Here is a 21,237-nt window from a genome sequence, read left to right as displayed (position 1 = left end):
CTTTTTCCTTACCTCCATGTTCTTGGTGATGTTGGCACTCACAGATTGGTTTAGAGTAGAAAAGCACTTGGCAACGTAGGTAGTAGGTATTGGGGAATAATTGTAAACATGTTATACGTAATATATCTTATAAAAGATAGCAACAGCCCTGGGCGGGGAGGGAGACGAAGAAGACAGCAGATAGAGAGGATGTCAGTGTGTGTGTGTGCCTCTACCCAGGCCGCTGATCAAACAGCTGCAGTCCAAGAACATAACTAGCAATAAACTGCCTTGTCAGATAACTAGCAATAAACTGCCTTGAGACCGAACAGCTAAAGCCTGCGGAGTTTTTCTATGGAAGCACGGGTTGGAGGAGGAATTTCACCACCATATGAGACCCCAGAGCAAAGCCGGGGTTCTCACATCCTGGAGCACCTGCATCCTGCTGCAGTGGGGCCAAAGCATCCGTGCTGCTCTGCTCTGGGGGCAGGGGATTCAGCAGAGAGGCAGAATCACCTCCCTCGTCTGCTGTGTACACTGCTGGAGAGGCAGCCCCACTGGACACTGGTGGTTTCTGGGCTGCCTGTGCATGTGGCCAGGTTGTGTTATCCTAATTTTGTTATCCCAGGACCTTGTCCCCCAGGCTGCTCTCCGTCCATGGATTCCCCAGTTTTTTCTGGATGACATCCATCTCCTCCAGCAAATCAATTGCACCAAGCAGCTTGGGTGGGCAACAGGCCCTGGAGGAACGCTGCCTACTGCCCCAGCAAACTGGTCCTTGCTGTTAACCAATTCTACTCAAGCAAGTATATGTTTAGGAAGAGTTCCAGTTTTGAAGAATCAGAAGTGACAAAAGAGACCAGCTAGTCACTCAATACTTGTTGCAATGGTTCATTGTACTAAAACTGCTGTGTCTTCTCATCAGAACTTGTTTTATTTCAGCCTCTCTATCCCATACTGCTGAGTCCTGGTAACTGAAATAGCTTTAGGGTATCAGAAATTTCTTCCTGCATATTTGTAGTCATAATTAACACCATACATCATTTGCTGTATGAGCTAAAGAGGCTTGCTAGTCTCAGTCAAAACAGGTTTTTTCTTTTTTTTTTTTTCCCTGTTGTGCATTGTTCTTTGCTGACATGTAATATATCAGTTGGTGCATTTTTCACTTTTTTAAGTCCAGAGGGGATGAACCAGGAACCAGCTGCAGCATTCTGTAACAGTCTAGTTTATGTAAGGGAAAATTATGACCTTGCTCTGCTCTAACCTACTTCCTTTTTGTCCTCAACTCCCTCACTACACTGTTAATATTCACTTTCACCCTCTTAAGTACATTTTTCAGGTGTTCTTCAAATGCCTCTGAGGACTCATTTATTTTGCTTCTAGAAACTTGACAGGGTTTAAGGCCAGACAGCACATGATGAACACATTCTGAAATATTGTGGTGTATTTCACAGGACTACTCTAGCAGGGACCTTAATAACTATGTTTTGTACAGTAAATTTTCCAGAAAGCTCGGTTTTAATATACAGATTCTCTTTGCAATTGTTATATAATTTCATTAACATTCTTGATAAAGATGTCAAATAGCTGCAGAGTATGGGACTCTCTAGGACAAATCCTTATTTACAATTATTTAATATCAAGAATTTAATGTATTCCACTGAGGCTTGTATAACATGTGGGGCCAAGAACAAGGCCTTAGAGAAATTGATGGTGTCAACAGCTACTTTTACCAAAACAGACTTGCAGTTAATTAAAGAATAATATTTACAGAAAACTTCTCTGTGAAACCACATTGGTTTTCCTTAATCCTCAAGGATTTCCCCATTGTTCCAAGATTTGTTAAATGTCAATAATAATTCAGTAATTTTCATGAGATCACTTACCATCCTTCCCTGCAAGTTATGCAATGCAGTAGCTTCAAGGTTTAAGCTCTTTTAATAATGCCATTTAATAATGTTGCAAAAAAATAGAGCTGTTCTGTTGAGAGGAAACGGTCACACTGGGTGCACTTCACACAGAGATATCCAGTGCAGTTTGTCAGTCCTGCCTGTATGGAACAGTCTTGTGCTGAGTGTGGTGTGTGAGAATGAAATCATTGCAGTCATGCACTTAGCTCTATCGCTGTCAGGTTGGGGTACATCCCATTAGTTTGTCATTTCTCTGTTGGTAAGGACACCACACCTGTGCCAGGCCAGCTCTTCTACTGCTTCACTTTTCTTGCAGTGACATTACCTATAAATCAGATGTTTCCCTGTGCCACTGCAGGTATTTGGGAGCAGAGCCATGGCCTGGGACCAGCTTCTGGAGCAGTCTGGTTCTAGGTGCTTGCTCGGTGACCTTCCTGGCTCGTGGAGGGTTAATGTCATCCTGGGATGCTGTGGGACTGATAAGCATGACATTATTTCTTCATGTGTTGCTTGGCTCTGAAAGCCAGCTGCCTTCAAAATTAAGTAGGTCAATCTTCTCATTAAAATATAGTGGAATGAGAGTGAGATTGGAGGGGTGGTGGCTATATTAGACAGCTCTGCTGAGACATTAATTAGCACAGTGTCCTCTTTTATGCATGCTGTATTGGGTCCAAAAACCCATCTGTTATGCTCAAAGGTCTTCTAAATCAGAGGCTTCTGTTTTCAAAAAGTGCAGTTGCATTTCAGAAGCAAGCCTCTGTTTTTCTTCGGAAGAAGGTGACAAAAGCCAGGTAGTTACACAGACACAGCCTGCACTGGACCATAGAATGACCAGAACCAGACACATGGTCCCAGTGATTCCTGGGGAGGCAGACCCAAATTAAAGATGGGGAAAATCACAGCCACTGTTGTCAGCTTTCTTTCCAGTTCTTCCCCATGGCCAAGGAGGCTCTTGGCCCTCTGTGCCCCTGCAGCATGGGCTGGTCCCTCACCTGCCCTTGGCTACAGCTCAGGCAGTGCCCTGGCAGGCAAAGCTGCCTGGGCCAGGACAGGTGGCACTCGTGGTGCCAGGTGGTGGTGGCCAGGACAGGTGGCACCCATGGTGCCCTTTTTGTGGGTCACTCCTTCATCTCACAGGAACCAGAGACCAGCCCGTGCAGCAGTAAGGACTACAGGAAAGAGGAGGGCTCATATGCAGAGGAAGGATGTAAATGGGAGACAGACTTACTCTGATTTAAGTGCTTGGTAAGGAGGTAAACCTCAAAGAAGACTTTTCCACACATGGAATCATGGAACGCTTTGGGTTGGAAGGTTTAAATGTCAACTTTAAATGTCAACCAGGCCAAGGTCCTGCCATGAGCAAGATGGTCTTCTACTAGATCAGGTTGCTCAGATCCCCATTTAACCTGATCTTGAATGCTTCCAAGGATGGGATGTTGCATATAAGTAAAGATAGTATTTAAAAAAGACCTTATAAAATATAGTTTAGACCCTACTAGTCTAGCTAAGCTAGCAGTTATCTTATAACTTCCCATGTAAAAAAGCGTAAGAATTAAAGCAGTTAGCACAACAAACTATTCTAGTAAGAAAACTGATTGCACCTGTAATAAACAAGAAATCTGTCCCATAAAAATCAAAAAACAAAACATGTGAACTAACCAAAAATAGAGAGATTTAACAAATATAGACCCTAGTCATTTACCAACCAGTAAACTAAATAACAGTCTATTGTATTATATATTAAGTCTAACACAGTACCTTCTAATATTTCCTATGTATATAAGCTTTGTAAATAAAGAATGGGCTTTTTCTGCATGAAGAAACTGGATCCCAACTGTTTTACTGCAACATGGGGACACTCACCACCTCTCTGGGCAGCCTGTATGTGTGTCTGGCCACACTCATTGTGAAAAACTTCCTTACATCTAATCTAAATTGACTCTCCTTCAGTTTAAACCATTGCTCCTTTTTCTGTTGCACCAGGCCCTACTAAGTAGTCCATCCCCATCATTCTTGTAGGCACTGGAGGGGCTCTGAGCTCTCCCTGGATCCTTCTCTTCCCCAGACTGAGCACCCCCAGCTCTCCCTGCCTGGCTCCAGAGCAGAGGGGCTCCGGCCCTGGAGCAGCTCTGTGGCCTCCTCTGGTCTCACCCCAGCAGCTCCAGGTCCTTCCTGTACTGGGAACCTCAGAGTTAAATATCTTCAATCCAATTTTGCTGCAGCTGCAGCTGGAATTTCCGAAAACTGGAATTTCCAAAAACATTTGACAAGGCCCTGTACCTCTTTAAAAAGCAAGACTGCCATGCATTAGACAGGATGGTTGTCTTGTTAAGGGCTAGAGGAAGCATTTGGAGGAGACATTTGGCTTTTTCAGGGGAGTGAGGCCACTGCAGGGATCCACATTAACACTGGACTGTTCAAAATGTTTCCCTCATGACACAGGAAGTAAACAGGCAGGGACTAAGGTCAGGTTTGAGGATTACATGGAGCAGTAAAAAATAAAAGGCAACCATAAAGAAGTGCTAAAGCATCTTTGAATACTGAGTGACTGGGAGATTAAATGGCAGATGAAATTCAGTATTATAAAATGAAAGGGCCACAATAACATCTATATATTGCCCTTAAAGCCCCTCAAAGATGGTTTGAATTGGTGCTCAAAATGGGGATATCCTGAAGCCTACAGGATTACTTCATAATTCCTTACTGCTGAACTCTTTCCTCATCAAAACATCTTGCCATGCTACACCAAATACCATCTTTCAAGACAGACTCCAGCCACCCTGGCCCTGGCCCCTGCCTCAGAACTGCTGCTGTGCAGAACACAGGCAGAGGAGGGAGGATACTTCCAGCCCAATGGCTCCAGGTGCTGCACCAGCACTTGCCTGCTGCAGGCACAGGTCACATCCCTGGCTGGCTCAAAGCTCTGAGGCTGATCTGCACAGCTCCCTCCAGGTGGGGTGGCCGGCTGGCTCTATGCCACCCAAAAGAAGTCCAGTCTCTCACGTCCCTGGCCACCTCCCATCACCGGTCACTGAGTCAAGGACTCCCCCAATCAGCCCCTGAGCAGGAGAGAGAGGTTCTGTGGCACCACATCCCTGCCAGGCCTGGTGCACACAAATGGCTCTCCATCACACGAGCTGCCCAGTGCCCTGTGTCACTGTGTCAGTGCCCATGTCCCTGACAGCTCCCTGTCCTATGCCATGGAGGTACAGGCATCACCCAGGGCTCCCCTCCTTCCCACACCACCTTGGCTCTGCCCCTGGGCTTGGGGAGCACGGCACCGCAGGGCAGCTGGGCTGAGCACCGCACTGAGCACAGACAGGTTGGCAGAGCCAGGCTGGCTGGCAAGCACACGTTCTCCCCTTTCTCCAGGAACTTCATCTCTGCTCCCAAATTACGGGAACAGTCACACAGTCAGCACAAGCAAACACAGGGAGCAGGTCCCAGTGCCAGTGATGCAGCTGGAAAATTACTTTGGTCTTGTCAGAAGCAATGCCAAGGAGAGGGTGTCAGGAGAGGCAGCAAGACAGAGGTGGAGGAGTGGCTGGAAATGAAATCCACATTCTGCAGTCTCACCCTGAGAGGACGATCAGCCCTGGTCTCCATGTGGGCCAAATCAGCACGGACTGAAGTTCTACCCCTGACATGGAACAGGCCATGCCAGTCTCTGCAGCAGCACGTAGATGCTTGGCAGCTGTCAGGCATTGAAAGAGAAGCTGTCAGCGCATCCCCCTCAGTTTCATAGTTTCTAGGCTAAACAACTCAGAATAATTTAGGCTTTCACCATAAGCTGCTCTGCCCAAAACTCCCTCTTAAGGGAATTGTATTGGGTTTGCATGGTGGAGCTTTGGTAGAGGGGGGGTTACAGAGATGGCTTCTGTGAGAAGATTCTAGAAGCTTCCCTCATGTCCAGCAGAGCCAAAGCCAGCTGGCCCCAGGACAGACCTGCTGTTGGCCAAGGTAGAGCCTATCAGCAATGGTGGCAGTGCCTCTGGTATTTAAGAAGGGAAAAACTCTGTACAGCATCAGTCAGAGATAGGAGAGAGGGTATGTGAGAAAAACAGCCCTGCAGTCCTCCAAGCCATGCAGAAGGAATGAGAGGAGGTGGTCCAAGCTCTGGAGCAGGGATTCCCCTGCAGCCTGTGGGGTCCAGGGGCAGCAGGGACCCACCTTCAGCCCAAAAAGATCCATGCAGGAACAGAGACCCACCTGCAGCCACCAGAGGTCCATCGGAGAGCAGAGACCCACCCACAGCCCATGGAGGAGCCCATATGAAAGCAGAGGAAGAGTGTAAGAACCCTCCCCCTGAGAAGGAAGCAGTGGCAGAGACATGCTGTGATGAATTGATCCCATTCCCTGTCCCACTACATTGCTGAGGGGGAGGAGGGAGAGAAGTGGGAGTGAAGCTAAGCTGGGGAAGACAGGAGAGGTGGTGAAAAGATGGTTTTACAATTTGTTTTTATTTCTCATTGCCCTACTTTGACTTGATTGGTAATAAATTAAATAAATTTCCCAAAATTGAGTTTGTTTTGCTCATGACAGTAACTGGTGAGTGAGCTCTCCATCTTTATCCCAATCCATGAGTGTTTTATTATACTTTCTCTTCCATGCCCAGCTGAGGGGGAGAGTGGTGGGGCAGCTTTGATGGGCGGCTGGTATCCAGCCAGGGCCAGCCCACTGAGTTTTCCAGGCAGTGCCAGGTGAGTTTTCTCCCTCCTTATAACTCAAGCTCCTAATTGGACACCCAGAAGAGATCCCAGTACTCACATGGAATCAGGCATAGAGCCAGAGCAGGTTCCTTGCAGGCTGTGTGTCCATTACAGAGGGCCACAACACCCCCTTTTGTATGGCAGCTGCTCACTGCAGAGCAGCCTTCGCTCCAGTGTTTGCCCCGTGCTCCATTCTCTAGATGAAGAGGGTTAAGTGCCTCATGTTGGGTGCTTTGTGCTTTTATCTGAGCAATAACAAATAAACTTCTTTCTCAGGTGTGGGCTTGACAGAGCTGCTCATCAACTTTGATCACTTGTGTGTTCACTGCCCATGACAGTGTTGAATGCTTTGCTGTTGATAGACTTGTCAGTTCACTTTTCAGCTTCACCAGGCTCTTGGCTTTGGTGGCTTCATGTGCTGTAAATGATCTGGGAAAGGGCTGAGTGGTAACACTACTATGAATATATTGACACACAGGTAACCCACATCTCAAACACCACATGCTGTCCAGTTGTCCCATATTAAAAGGGTAAAAAAGAAATTATCAGTTGTGAAAGATGACCAGGGTCTGCTGTGTTGCAGATGGTGCAGTGCAGATAGATAGCAAACTGTTATTACTTGTTTCTCACAATAAAAGCTAGGAAGTGCCAGAAGAAGTAATTTGGCATCTGGTCTAAATGCAACAGAATAAATTACTTTTCACAATGCACATAATGGCACAGCAAAACTCTTGACTTCACAATAACCTGTAATAATAGAAAGTATAAGTGTCTGTTCTTGGGCAGTACTGAATTCCCCAAATCCAATTATGCAGCAGATGGTAAAAAGATGTCATCGCAAAACATATAAACAAACACAAAAGGAGGCTCAGGAGTTATTAATTATTAGTGTGTTTACTTATTAGCAGATTGACTTTCCATATTTAATAAAGTTCACAGGGTGTTGATGAAGTGCTGATATCCACAGACTGGTGACAGGTCTGACCCTGTTCCTTGGCTGAGGATAATAGGGCACTTCCCTGCAGCAGCTTTATAGAAAATGTCTGTATGTTGCTGTACCCTTGCCCTCCATTATTATTATTCTCACAGGGAATCAGTGTGTTCATTCCCACTTCCATGGGAGAGAAATGGTGCATACAGCAGCCAGCACACAGACATGACGAAGTGGATACAAATGAACTCTCACAGCAACTTTGGACATTTCCTTTCAGTGAATGTGGAGACAGCTAATGTGAAGCAGCAGACAGCCCTGGAGAGAGGACATGGTGGGCAGGCATGGGGCTGGTTGGGAGACAGGGTCTGGGGGTGCAGGGGCAGGTCTGGCATTCACACTCTGCCCAGCCCTCCTCTAGACCAGACAGCAACTGTTTGAGGGGCACCGCTCAGCAGGAAAAGGCCATCTGAGTCACAGCTGGAGCTGCCAGCGGCTTCCATAGGCACAGCTAGGTCACAAGTTATAGTCCTGGGGTCCCTGACTCAGGAAGAATGACGTGCAGGACTCCAATAATTTCAGAAGGCTAATTAATTACTTTATTAAACTATATTACACTATAACTATATTACACTAACAAGAACTATCACCAACTAACTAGAAAACCTGTGACTCTCTCCTGAGAGTCCTGACACACACGTGGATCCAATTGGTCAGTGAATCCAAACACCATCACCAGAATCAAATAAGCAATCACCTTGGGTAAACAATCTCCAGACCACATTCCACATGGGCACAAACAGGGCGTAGTGAATGAGGTAAGAATTGTTCTGATTCTCTTTTCTCTGCTTCTCTCACAGCTTCTCTCAGGAGAAATCCTGAGAAAGCTAAGTCTCTCTCTATTCAGAGGGCATGTGAATACCACAACAACTAGCCATGGGAGACTCTGGAGCAGGAAAAAGGAGCAGCCATAATATGGAGGAATGAATTGCAAGAGTGCTGTGTCCCAGGAGGGGAACAGTCACAGAGCTCCAGGACTCCCAGGTCAGGACCCAGCTATTGCAGGTCATGTCATGCTTTCATAAATCTGTGAATGCTCACCTCACACCAGTTAGCAGCTAACTAAAGCTTAGATTAGGGACACAAAACCCATGTATCCTTTGTCGGTTTCATTTAATCAATAGCATTTATGCACTATGAAGTATGGGGCAGATTCTGCACAGGCAGAAACCTTTCCCAGTTGCAGAGGTGCTGATGTGCTGGGAGTTCTTGCTGGTATATTCCTCTGGTGGGCAGAGGAAGGTGACAGCAGGGCGATGTGATGCAGGTACAGGAGGCTCCTGCATGATGGGCAGGACATTCTCATGCTGCCAGCACCACCCCCAGAACCTCGTATTTGCTAGGGGCAGGCTGGGACTTTGGAGCCTGCAGGCCAGGCTATAGAGGTGAGACTGGGATCTTGAGGCTGCTGCTGGATTTCCCCACTGACTTCTAAGTACAAGGTAGTGCAAGGCATATAATACAATTTAGATACATTAGTTCCTGATTTGTGAATACAAATTGAATTTTGCCTGGCCAAAATCCCAAATACTCAAATGATAATTAAATGTGTGTGGAGAATTTGCACTCTCAGTATTTATTATTTACAGACTGAACCCAGAAATACAAATGCCATCACCTGCTCCCAAAGCACACCATGCAGCCTGTGCACAGTCACTGAATTCCCAGGATTGTCCTAAGCGGCACAGCATGTCCTTTCCTGTGTCCAGCACTGATCAAACACAAAATTCCCCAATCACCGCATAATTCTCACCCTGCACAAGCAATAGGGCTGAACCCTGAAACACGGGGAAAGGACATAGAGCCTGAACCACTTTTAAGTAGTTTGGGGGAAGGATGCAAAATAAACTGTCTCACAGTGCTAATGGCCAACTGTTCCTGCTATCAAAAAAATGGCATTGCTCACTGATACCTAACACTGATAGCACTGAGCTTTTCAAATAAGATGTCTGAGCACCCCTGTGCAGTGCTGGGCAAGCCAGGGATCCTTGCCTGATGGCAAAGACAGGCTATGAAGCAGTCAACATTAACACCCACAGCTAGCTCTGCAATAACCAAATGCTTCTCACAGCGACCAAGTGAGAAGGGACCTTGCAGAGAAGACATAACTGACAAACTGTTCCTGTAAAACCAGGTGCAGTCACAGTTTTACAGTTGCCAGCTCTACTCTTGGCTTTCCTAAAGTTCCTTCCCCATAATGCAGACAGAGGGAGAATGATCTTTGAAACAGGACTCTGCTGGGAAAGCAGTATTAGGCTCACACTCCTCATCACTGTGGACTGCAGCAACAATGAAGCTCAGCACAGGAAAGAGGCAGTCTTGATCTGCCAAGAGCAACTGAAAAGCAGCATTGAACAGCCCAGATGGGACCATTTTGATCACCTCACCTGCCATGCAGCTGCAGTGTTTACATAAATTCTGACAAGCTTCGGTTCCTACTTAGCTGGAACTTGCCTTCTGCATACAGACACTGCAGATTAAATCCTTCACATGGCAACATGACTACCCTGGTCTTCCATAGCTCTCCTCAAAGCACAGACCAATTCTCCTGTAACTAGGAAAGGCCTTTTTCAAGTGACCAGGTAAAGACTTTTAGGGGCCCTGGGGAACTGTACTATGGATGTGTGTGCCCATGCCTGCACACCTGCCCGCATCGACGTACTTCTGCGGTGGGCTGATCTCATCCAGGGCATGGTCTAAGCTACCATTGGGGTCCAACTATGCTACACAGCAGGACAACATAGGCTGCAGACAAGGACATCAGCTGAACACAGAGGAGCCTCAGGAGTTCCCAAGTCTGCCCAAAACCACAGCTAGGCTGCAGCACTTTAGCAGCCCTTGGAACAATAGATTCCATCTTGGTTTGACTCCTCCTTCCAGTCTGCATTGCTCACAGAACGTAGTAGGTTACTGCTGTAAGGTAATGGAGGATAATTTGGGTTCGTTTCATTGTTTCTCTACTGCTTCATTAAGCACACCCAGTGCTGCCTTTCCTGGGATGGGACAGACCCCATGCCTGTGTCGTCAGGCACACGTGGAGGGAGCATCCCAGAGGGTCAGAGCAGGTGCAGAGGAACTGTGGGAATGTGCCGGGGGCACCAGCCCGAAAGTCGGCATCTGTCGGCGACCAGCAGTCGCGACACAGGTGCTGCTCCCTGCCCCACGCGTGCCGGCGGCCCACGGCCCAGGACACGTGTGTGCCTGTGTGCTTGCGTGCCGAGAGAGGGGCGCTGGGGTTACCGGGAGTGCAGCATGGAAACAGCTGGCACGGGAGACTGCTGGCAGTGCAGTGCGGGGGGAGCGGACGCTCGGGGTTGCCGGGGGTGCAGCCCGCGGCGGGGCGTTGGGGGTTACCGGAGAACGATACCGGGAGAGGCTGGCTGTTCCGGGGCTCCGCGGACAGGGCGGGGGCGGTGCCGGGGTACGGCTCGGGGGGCTGGGGGCGGTGCCGGCCGCGCCGGGGCACGGCTGAGAGGCGGAGCCGGAGCCGCTGCGGTGCCTCTCGGGGGCGGGCCGGGCCCGGCGGCCGTTCCGCCCCCCCCGCGCTGCGGCCGGGGCTCGGCCCTGCTCCGTCCCGCGGTGCAGGGAGCCGGGCCGGTGCCAGGGCCGCGCCCGGCCGGGCCGCAGCCCCCGCCGCTATGGCCCGAGTCTCAGCGATGATCAGCCCGGTCCTGGTGCTCTTCGGCTGCGACCTGTGTTTCGTGCGAGCCAGTAAGTGCGGCCGGGCCGGGAGGGCACCGGGGCTGCGCGTCCTGCCCGGCGGGGACACCCTGCCGGGCGCCCGTCCCTGCTGTGGGCTGCGGTCCTCGCCAGACACCCCCGCCGGCCTCGCTGCATCCCCGGCGTGGCCTTTGCCGCGATCCCCGAGAACTCCTCGGGCACCTCCGGGGTGCCGCGGCCTCCGAGTCTCCTGTGCCCTCGTCCCATCCCGGGGGTACGGCTGCTGCCGCGCTGCCCTTCCCGGGGCTCCCGCCGCGGGTGGCAATGGGCGCTCTGCCCCGAGGGAGCTCCTGCCCGGGCACGGACGCTCAGGGCTGCGGCAGACTGGGGCCGGCCGGGTGACGGAGATCCTGCCCCTTCCTGCCGCTGTTCGAGCTCAGTGCACCCGAGGCACGGCTGTCCTTGTGTCCTTTGACTCGCGGCGTGGCCCGCTGTCAGCGGCCGCTTGCTGCTCTCTGCCCCTCGACAGGTCACGGAGATGTCAAATGGAATTGCGAGTACTGAATGTGTTCCGCCACATTCTGTCGTGACGGATTCAGGAAGAGATGCAGTCAGGGGTATTAAAAAGGGGCCACTTATTTTTAGATGTGCAGTCTGGTGCTTACTCCCTGCTGCAGCACTAAGTTGGGCAAACATCTGGGTGCCCTTGAGCAGCAGCCCCAAGGGCATGGGCCGGGGGGCAGGGGTGGCCCACTCTCTGGGTCACAGCAGGATGGCGAGGGCACTGGTGGAGACGTGCCCTGTCCCTCATCCCTCTGCAGCACCACATGTGCCAGCATCCCTTGTGAAAGGTATCTGTCCAGCTCCTTTGCTGACCCATGGAGCTGGGATGCATGGCATATCTGGTCCATGTCCATGCTGCCCACCAGCTATCCCTTTCACTGGCCATCACCCATCCCTCCTACTGCTCACCAGTCATCCCTCCCACTGCCCTCTGGCCATCCCTTCAACTGCCCACTGGCCATCCCTCCCAGTGTCCAGCCACAGGCTGCAGTGCTGCTAGCTCCTGTATACAGCCCAGCTCTTCCCACCCCTTAGTCAGGCCCAAAAGGAGCACACTGCTGTACAGACAGCACAAAACCTGTGCTAGGCTTTAAGTTAGTGACTGTTCTTTCTGTGGGGGTCACTCTTTTGTAATATGGCTTTAACAAAAAATGAAGCTGGATCATTTATAAGTGATGTGGAATTATTAGCAGTTAATGGATTGAGCTAAACAGTGGAACACTTTTCCCAGAGACCAACGGCATCTTGACTTTATAGCCAGAATGTGTTGGCTTCAGAGAGCATTTTTTTTTGAGCTCTTGCATTCACAGACCTTTATGGCAACAGCTTTGGCACAAAGCTGCTCTGAGCTCAGCTGCAGAACAGGCTGAACAGTATTAAATGCAATGTGGGGATTATATACAAAGCTTTGTCCTTTGGAGATCTTGTAACAACTTTGAGGTCTCATCTTGAATTTCACAGAATCCTGGAATGGAAGGATATGGTTTGGAAGGGACCTTAAAGCCCATCTCATTCCACCCCCTTGGGATGGGCAATGAGACTTTCCACTACACTGGGGTGCTCCCAGCCCTGTCCAGCCTGCCCTTGAGTACTTCCAGGGATCCAGGGGCAGCCACAGCTTCTCTGGGCAACACGTGCTAAGACCTCACCACCCTCACAGGGAGCAATTTCTTTCCAATATCCCATCTTACTCTGGCCTCTGTCAGTGAAAAGCCATCCCCTTATTGTCATGTCACTTTGTCCGAAGTCCCACTCCAGTTCTCCTGGAGCCCCTTTAAGCACTAGAAAAGGCTCCAATATCTTACCAGAGTGGTCTCTCCAGGGTGAAAAACCACAGTTCTCCCAGCTTCTCTCCAGAGCAGAGGTGATTTGGATTAGACATTGCTCTGTGGGTGAACTTCCCACATTTTGACTTCTGAGGCTTCTTGTCTCGTCTCTTCCTGATGGGTGTGCAAATCCCATGTGCTGAAAAATGTATTTTCTGCAGTTCATTCAGCATCAAACTGATCAAGGCACACTGGTTGTTGTAGCGCAGAGCTGTAGCCTGGACAGCAGGTGTCCTGTCACACAGGCCCAGGACTGCTGGCCTAGCGTGTGCACCAGGCGTGCTCAGGGAGTGTGAGGTGTGGTGCACCAACAAGCCATGTGCGCTGTGGCTCCGCTAGGCCCCCATGTCCTCTCATCCTTCTGCTGCCGGTGAGTGACAGTCCCTGCACAGGGCCTGTGCAAGCTCTGGCTAAATACAGATGGAGCACTTGTCAGACCTGTGTGGACTCAGCAGCATGGCTTGTGAATTGATGCAGTGCTTTTGTTCTCAAATCATCAAGTGACTCAGTCCCAGGGCAGTGTCTTAGCAGCCCCAGCCTGAAAACTGCAGCTGGGACAGACTGGGCACCTCGCAGAAGCCTAGAAAATTCTTGAGCACAGCTGGACAGCTGCTACAAACTCCATCCACAAACTTCTGTGTCACAGAGATGTCAGACCCCATCTTTAATTTCCTCATGTACACTTAGAGGTTGGTAGTCAAACTGCCCCCATCACGCATATTCAGGACTTTTTAAATTCTGTTAGATGTAAAAAAAACCCCACCTAATTCATTACTGTGGATGTATCCTGTAAAGCACCATGTCCTGTTCTTGTCCCAAGGCCAGCTGGCAAGGTCTGGTCGTATCCATGGTATTAAACTCACGAGTTGCAAAGAGGGAGACACATCAGTGCTACTTGTGATGAATGGTTTTCTGGCTTGTCATAGCTTCCAAGCCATGGGAAGGGCACATACTGGATGGTGCAGACCAAATCAGCTCTTGAACCAATCTCCACCACTGGATTCTTGGGCTGTTCTGACCCCATTATGTCTGTTAGCACAAACCTAGCTAGCAACTTAACTAGTGGTAACCTAGGACAACTGTTGTTATGCTTAAAGAGAAGCAGAAATGTGCAGCCCCCTGTACAGCCACCCTTGGAAATGCCTGTGTCTGGGACAGCCCAGGCAGGGGGCAGTTGTTTGCTGGCTGACAGGGCTCGGCTGTGAGCTGAGCAACTGACCTGACCCCAGCCATGGCTGGGGCCAAAAACCAGACAATGATGGAAAATGGCCCTGTGGGAAAGAACCTGGGGATGCTGGTTGACAGCAGTTAAATATTATCTGGCCAAGAAAGCTAAGAGCATCCTGGCTTGTGTTAGCAATAGTGTGGTAGTAGGAGCAGGGCAGTGATTTTCCCCCTGTGCTGGACACTGCTGAGGCGCCTCAAATCCTGGCCACTCACAGCAAGAAAGACATTGAGGGGCTGGAGCATGTCCAGGGAAGGGAACAGAGCTGGGGATGGGACTGAAGCACAAATCTTGTGGGTGGCTGAGGGAGCTGGGGGAACTCAAACTGGATAAAAGGAGGCTCAAGGGAGGACCTTCTCATTCTCTGCAACTCCTTGACAGGATGGTGGATCTGGGGGGTCATCTGGCTGTTCTTCCAGGGAACAGGGACAGGACAAGGGGGAATGGCCTGGAGTTGTGCCAGGGTAGTTTCACATTGAATATTTGGAACAATTCCTTCACTGAAATAGTGGTTAAGCATTGGACAGGCTGCCCAGGACAGTGGTGGATTCATCACCCCTGGAAGTGTTCTAGAAATGACTGGACATGACACTTTGCAATATGGTTTAGTGGGCATGGGGTTATGCAGTCAAAGGCTGGAGTTGATGATCTTAGAGGTCTTTTCCAACCACAATGATTCTATAATTTATTCTACAGGAAGCTCAGCTCCTGTGCCAACAGACTGGGTCTGGACCTTTGTTCAGTCTGTTCTGCTGTTGGCTCGTAGGCAAGCAGGGTGTGCATGCAGACAAGGCTTAGAGATTCCCTCCCTCTCATAGGTTAGTGATGAAGCAGATCCCCACAGGCAAAACTCTACGCAGACACACTCTTTGTGGGATAAAGAATGTTTGAGTGTATCTTTTAATCCTTTCTGGTTTTCCAGACTCCTTTTCTGAAGGAGAAAATCAGAACCCTGTGGTGTCCTTGTCTCTGGCAACGCTGTCTTCTGGTGGTGTGTCAAACTTCTAGAGACACCCTCAGTCCCAGAGTCTCTCTTAGAACATGTTTTCTGGACTCATCTCTCTGTTTTAATTGCCCCTGGCAGACCACAACCCTGAATTTCTCAGAGTGGGAACCACAGCCTTCCTCTGGTTTGATCTGAAGCTGGGTATATTCAGATGTGAATGAATGCACTTAAACAGCTGGCCTGCAAAAATCACCATTTTTGCAGTTACTCTAACTGGGGTTGTTGTTGGTGTCACAGTTGTCCTTTTTCTTGTTCTCAGGTGCCCCCTGGACCTCTTTTTCTATATAAATCCCAGTGCTGACCCTGTAGCCCTAGCTGCTACGCAGGCAGCTTGTAGAAGGGCACTGACTTATATGTGGGGAGTGGGAACACATAAGCAGCAGCTTCAATGTCTTTTATGTGCTCCTGTGTCTAACTTTCAGACAAAATTTGGCTTTGTGTGCAGGGCTGTGTGGGATCCTGTTGTACTCTCAGTGCTGCGAAATCTCAAAGTGACAGTGGTGCAGACCATGAATCAGTCAGGTCAGCTTTCCATAGAACAGCAATGGCCAAGCATTGCTGCCAGCTTTGCAGCCAATGGCACTGCACTGCTGGTGATGCCTAAGATTATCGGGTTTTTGTATTTTTTGTATATTTGTGGCTATGTAGATTGTTAATGCATGGTTGTAGCTTCTAGTATTTTTCCTATCTTTTTCCTCACATTTTAGAACAATAAGCTAACCTCATAAATACATTCCTAAAAATATTGTTTAGTCTTATTCCAAGAAGAGAGCCAGCTACAAGAACATTGTGTTTTTCAACCAGAATCTGGACCAGGCATAACAAAAGTGGGGCAAGAGAAACTTCTGGACTGCTTCCAGTGGGGCAGGACCCCAGGAATTACTACCTAACCAGCTAACCTTTTAATTGGACAGCATATGATAAGTATACTAATTGACTAACCTTATAAAAATTGGAGCATTACTATACCACATGTGATTTTTGCCATATTGTGTACCTGAAAGCTTTCAAGTAAAGGTTTGCTTATATATTCACTCTTAATGTTGGGAAGAACCATTTTCCAGGCATTACTGGAACAGCTAGCTCTGCCTTTGGCATTGGCCTTCTCCCATGTCCTGGAGCAAGGAGTAATTCTGGGCAGAGGAGGTGCCCAGATTGAGTAGAGTGTGTTTATTTCAAGATGCCCCATTTTTCTGTCACAATCAGTATATCATCACTGTGTCTGGGCTACTTCCTATGCAGTTCTGGGTGGTGTGCCAGGCATTTGTGGCATGCCCATCCACAGGACAGCCCCAGAGCTCTGCACCTGCACAATCCTCATGCACAGAGTGGGCAGCTGCCTGTCAGCCTGAGAAGCACCGTGCTGTGCATGTGTTGCTGCTGGCAGGGCTCAGGCTTCCTCATCTGCTGTGCCACTCCTGGGGGACGAGGTGATCTCCTGGGTACAAGTTCACCAGTAGGGTGCTCCCTGTAGCCCTAGCCAACATGCTGCCATTGGCAGATGTTGGAAAGGCCCCATGGTGATGTGCAGGGCTGAGTGCCTGTTCTGAGACATCTTCTTTTGCCTTTTTCCTGTGCCTTGCCACGGTCCATGCCTGGCTCACCCAGACAGGCCACCGTCCCCTGTCAACGTGACTGTGACTCAGCTGAAGGCAAACTCTGCCACAGTCTCCTGGGATGTGCCAGAAGGAGATGTGGTCATCGGCTATGCCATTCTACAGCAGGTATCCAGGATCTGTCCCCAGGGGACTGGGGACACTGATTACCAGCATGCTGCTATGTCAGTCCTTTTGCTGCACTCCAGGGCTCCTCTGGCATCTGCCGGAGGACATCTGTGCTGCTGAGCAGCCCTTGCCAGGGTGCCCCATCTGAGCCATCCTGGTGGGAGGCAGAAGACTGTGGGCTACATTGTGGGTAGTCCCTACAATGGCTTCCCTGGGATTTCTCTAGGTAAGGATGATGCTTTGGCCATGATACAACCATTCTTTGCTTGCACCCTATGCAGCCCTGGGTGATGGTGGCTTCTCCAGGGAGGTGCCTGGCTCTCAGGCTGTGCAGGCATGCTGAATAGACAGTGCTGGCCAGTCTGGCCCACCCTGGGGTGGATGGTTGCCTGGGAAGGGAGGAGTGAGGGCATAGCCCTGCAGCTGGGGGCCTGTGCCTGGTGCAGCTGGAAGCAGCCTCCTGGGGGTGACAGCTCTTCCCTCTGGCAGAGGCAGGATGGGCAGATGCAGCGCTTCATCCGGGAGGTGAACACCACCAACCGTGCCTGTGTGCTGTGGGATCTGGCAGAGGATGCTGACTACATCATCCAGGTGCAGAGCATTGGCCTGTATGGGGAGAGCCAGGCTAGCAAGCGTGTCCACTTCCGCACCCTGAAGGAGACCGACCGTCTGCCTTCCAACAGCTCCAACCAAGGTGAGGCACCTCCTTCCCACTTGACCAGGTGCTGCTGGTGGGGCCACACCTGGAGGCATGTACAGCAGATGGGCAGGGATTCCACAACCAGTAAGGAAGGTGCTGCACTGAGCAGCAGGCTGCTGGGGACACACAGGGTTGTACAGGCTACTGTTGTGTCCACTATGTGTCCACAGTAATGTCCCCAAGCCTTGGTTTGCAGCCCTCCTATCCCAGATCTTGGCACCTATTCAGCTAGGCCAGGACAGCTGCTGGGGCCTGCCCAGCTGCTGCCTGTAGGAAGCCAGTACTGAACAGACACTCAGATTTCCCAGTCTGCAGGCTACCCAAGGACAAATGACAGAGCACTGTGATCTCCTTTACTGCTCATGTCTCTGTTGCCTTGTGGTTGCCTACATGCTGGTCCATGAGAGAGAATCAGAAATGCAAAAGAGATGATGCCCCATAGAGGGCATGGCAGTCTGTCTCCAGCACTAACCATGACAGGGGTCCTAAGTATGGCAGGGCAAGCATATGGCTGCCTTTCCTCAGAACTTCTATATTAAACTGACCTGACCTGCCCTGGTCACTGTGTAGAGAGAAACCTTAGTGATTACTGGCATGCATTGTGCAGTCCATACATGAACCTAAACAAGCCCTTGGAATCCCTGACTACCTTTGTGGCAAGGATGATTTATCTGACACAGGAAGGCCACAGGATGCATGTCCTCTTCCCAGACAGGCTGTCATCCCACATCCTTCCTTGTTTGCGGGAGGTGGGCTTCTCTCCTTTGGGGTTTCTCAAATCCTCCAGTGTTGCTGTAGTGGGAGGGTATCTGCTGCCAGCCCTGCTTGGGGTCTCTTCTCTGCAGGTGACATCACCATGGAAGGGCTGGACAAAGACCGGCAGCTGCAGACAGGCGAGATTATTATCATTGTGGCTGTGCTGCTCATGTGGGCAGGTGAGTGCCACAAGCAGTGTTCTGGCAGGCTGAGGCAAAGGTACAATCCATGGTTCAGAAAGAGGAGGTGGCTCAAGAGAGTACAGAGGCACATTGCTGAGGGTCTGGTACCCTTCCTCATCAGTCCCTCGAGTCTCTGTATGTGCTGGAGCCAGTGGGGTAAAAGGAGCAACCACAGCCACTGCTCAGCAGTAATGGCCTGGTGTATGTTGAAGAGCAGGAGACAGAATGGGACTTGGAATTTACAGGGTGTGAGCATCCCAGCTGACAGTAACGACTGAGTTGCTTGGGCCTTAGATGTTGTGACTACTGCACTAGCTGGTAGAGGCTGTACCTCGGTCTGCTAAAGCTGCAGAGTGGGTGGTTTGCTCCTGTATAGCACAATGAAAGCCAGTGCAGGCAGCAGGTTGCCCTAGGATCATGGGAGCCTAGGAGGTAAGTCAGCTCCTGACTGGTCACATACAATTGCTGTGAATAGGAGGTCATTGATCTTCTGCTGCCGTCCCAGTAAATGTGGATTTTGTAGTGGCATCTTGCAGAAATTTCTCCTTGCCCTGGCCTTGACACTTTCCTAGGGCACTGGAAGAAAAATACACAATGACTGCTGGTAGTTTATGCCTGGACAGGTTGATGTGTCAGGCTGCCAGCTGGGAGGAGTGAGGCCCGGTCCGTGTGTGCCTGTGTGTTACCACACACACACTGGGGGTTGAGTGAGTCCAGCATGGTCACCCTTGAGGGCATTGCTCCAGACTCCTGTGTTCAGGGTTCCCAGGTATGGGACATGCTGCATGAAATGCATGCTGTGAAAGCACTACAGAGGGACTGATCCCACAGCCAGTTTGCAAAGACAAAGGCTGGCTTTTGTGAGGGTCATAAGCACCAGGTCTGTAACTTTAATGCTTGCTGGAGGCACTCCAAAATCCACACTGACCTCACTGTCCCTGTTTGAGTGCCTCAGCATCTGCCTTTGGCGAGTGCTGAGCACCTCATGTGGCCCAATGGCCTTAGCCACATCTGTGCCTGTCTACCCAAAGAAACTGGCCTGGCCACACGTGCAGTAGTACCTGGTGTGGTGCAGGCTGATGCAGGTGAGGGTGTGGGTTTGCAGCACCCCAAGAAACCCTGGGCACAACTGCCCTGCAGCTGGGATGCTGTGGGGAGGGCAGACAGGCAGCCACTGTGAGGGAGTCCTTCATCCAGTGTGTCTTTGGGCAGCGGTGATCGCCCTGTTCTGCAGACAATACGATATCATCAAGGATAATGACTCCAACAACAACAAGGAGAAGACAAAGCCCTCCTCAGAGCACAGCACGCCAGAGCGACCGAGTGGAGGGCTGCTGCGGAGCAAGGTGAGTGGGGACAACTGGCAGCAGGGGTGGCACGTGGTGTCTGCTGGGGCTTGCACCCTGCACAGAGTCTGGCTCTCTCCAGAAATGGAAACACCCTGGCTGGTGCTCTCACCCCAAAGACTGAAGACTTTTTAGGGTTCGGTGAGCCCTGGCCAGTGTGTGTGCCCCATGGGTGATTGCAGGTGTAACGGCTAGGATAGCTCTTGCACTGCAGGTGGTACCTGACCTCTGACTGTAATGGAGCCTTCATCATGCCCCTCCAAGGCTGCACCTCTCCTGCACAGGTGGACAAATGGACGTGCTAGGCAGCTGTTCTCATGGTTCCTGCACTGGTCTGTCATTGCTCCCTTTATGCCTTCACTGCAGCTGGCTCTTGGTCATCACCACACAAGTCATTCCAGAGCCCCTTCCTCACCCTGATGGAGTGCTGTGCTAGGCTGTGGATGGGGAGGGAGCAGTACCTTCATCTGGCTGTTCCCTCAGCACCTGACATTTCTCCCTTTGTTACCTGCTGAAGACAGTGATTTATAGCCCCAGTGTTCTAATGGGACCATATGTTAGGGGTTTTCTTGTGCCTCATCTGCTGCCTCTGTCAAGGGTGAGAACTCTCCTCCCTATGTTGACTGACTGCCCCACTGATTCCACAGCTTGGTTTCCATCAGATGTCAGGAGTGGAAACTTCCTGTTTGGACTTCCAGTCCCCAGTTCCCCTCGTCCAGATTTTTCAGCTTGCTGATTACCCCTTGACAGGGTAATCTTCCTTTTGGATCCCTACTCCAAACTGACCCTACTCTGCTGAGGTCTGCTGGTCCTGATGCCTGCTGCAGGTTGAGGGGCTCTGACATCGGGTTTGATCCCAAGGGTGCAACAAAGCAGGGTCTTAAATCAGATTTTTCTCTCACAGAAGAAATCTCCCTCTGTCAATATCATTGAGGTGTAAGTGCAACACCAGCTCTGCCATCTGGGATCTTAGGTGTCCTGCCAGAGCCACAGCAGGCCTTGGAAGAAGAGGCAGCACCAGGCGCGCCGCCTGGAACTCAGCATGCGATGATCCACGTACCAGAACTCCCGCTTTCCTGAGGGCACCTGTCTGCGGACACGCATGGAGCCAGCTCCCGAGCCATGCATGCCGAGCGTGCCCTGCCCATCCCACACCTGGC

The 21,237-nt window shown here is 50.5% G+C and overlaps 1 protein-coding gene across 1 annotated transcript; it reads left to right on the top strand.

Moving 5' to 3' along the window:
• The first annotated feature begins 11,144 nt into the window (after positions 1–11,144).
• Positions 11,145–21,137, top strand: FNDC4 (fibronectin type III domain containing 4). The gene is made up of 6 exons (XM_031504474.1): positions 11,145–11,300; positions 16,978–17,093; positions 17,583–17,787; positions 18,639–18,728; positions 19,944–20,077; positions 20,982–21,137. The coding sequence occupies exons 1-6, from the start codon at positions 11,228–11,230 to the stop codon at positions 21,015–21,017; spliced, it is 654 nt and encodes a 217-aa protein (XP_031360334.1). The 5' UTR covers positions 11,145–11,227; the 3' UTR covers positions 21,018–21,137.
• Positions 21,138–21,237: the final 100 nt, after the last annotated feature.

This window comes from Lonchura striata, chromosome 3 (assembly GCF_046129695.1).
Source record: "Lonchura striata isolate bLonStr1 chromosome 3, bLonStr1.mat, whole genome shotgun sequence".
In the NCBI taxonomy this organism is placed as follows: domain Eukaryota; kingdom Metazoa; phylum Chordata; class Aves; order Passeriformes; family Estrildidae; genus Lonchura; species Lonchura striata.
This window is presented reverse-complemented; position numbering and strand designations above follow the sequence as displayed.

Excerpts from the sequence above, each read along its gene's own strand:
- FNDC4 (XM_031504474.1), top strand. The coding sequence starts at position 11,228 with ATGGCCCGAGTCTCAGCGATGATCAGCCCGGTCCTGGTGCTCTTCGGC. Across the intron at positions 18,729-19,943 it reads TGTGCTGCTCATGTGGGCAG|CGGTGATCGCCCTGTTCTGC; the intron begins GTGAGTGCCACA and ends GTCTTTGGGCAG. Across the intron at positions 20,078-20,981 it reads GAGGGCTGCTGCGGAGCAAG|AAGAAATCTCCCTCTGTCAA; the intron begins GTGAGTGGGGAC and ends TTTCTCTCACAG.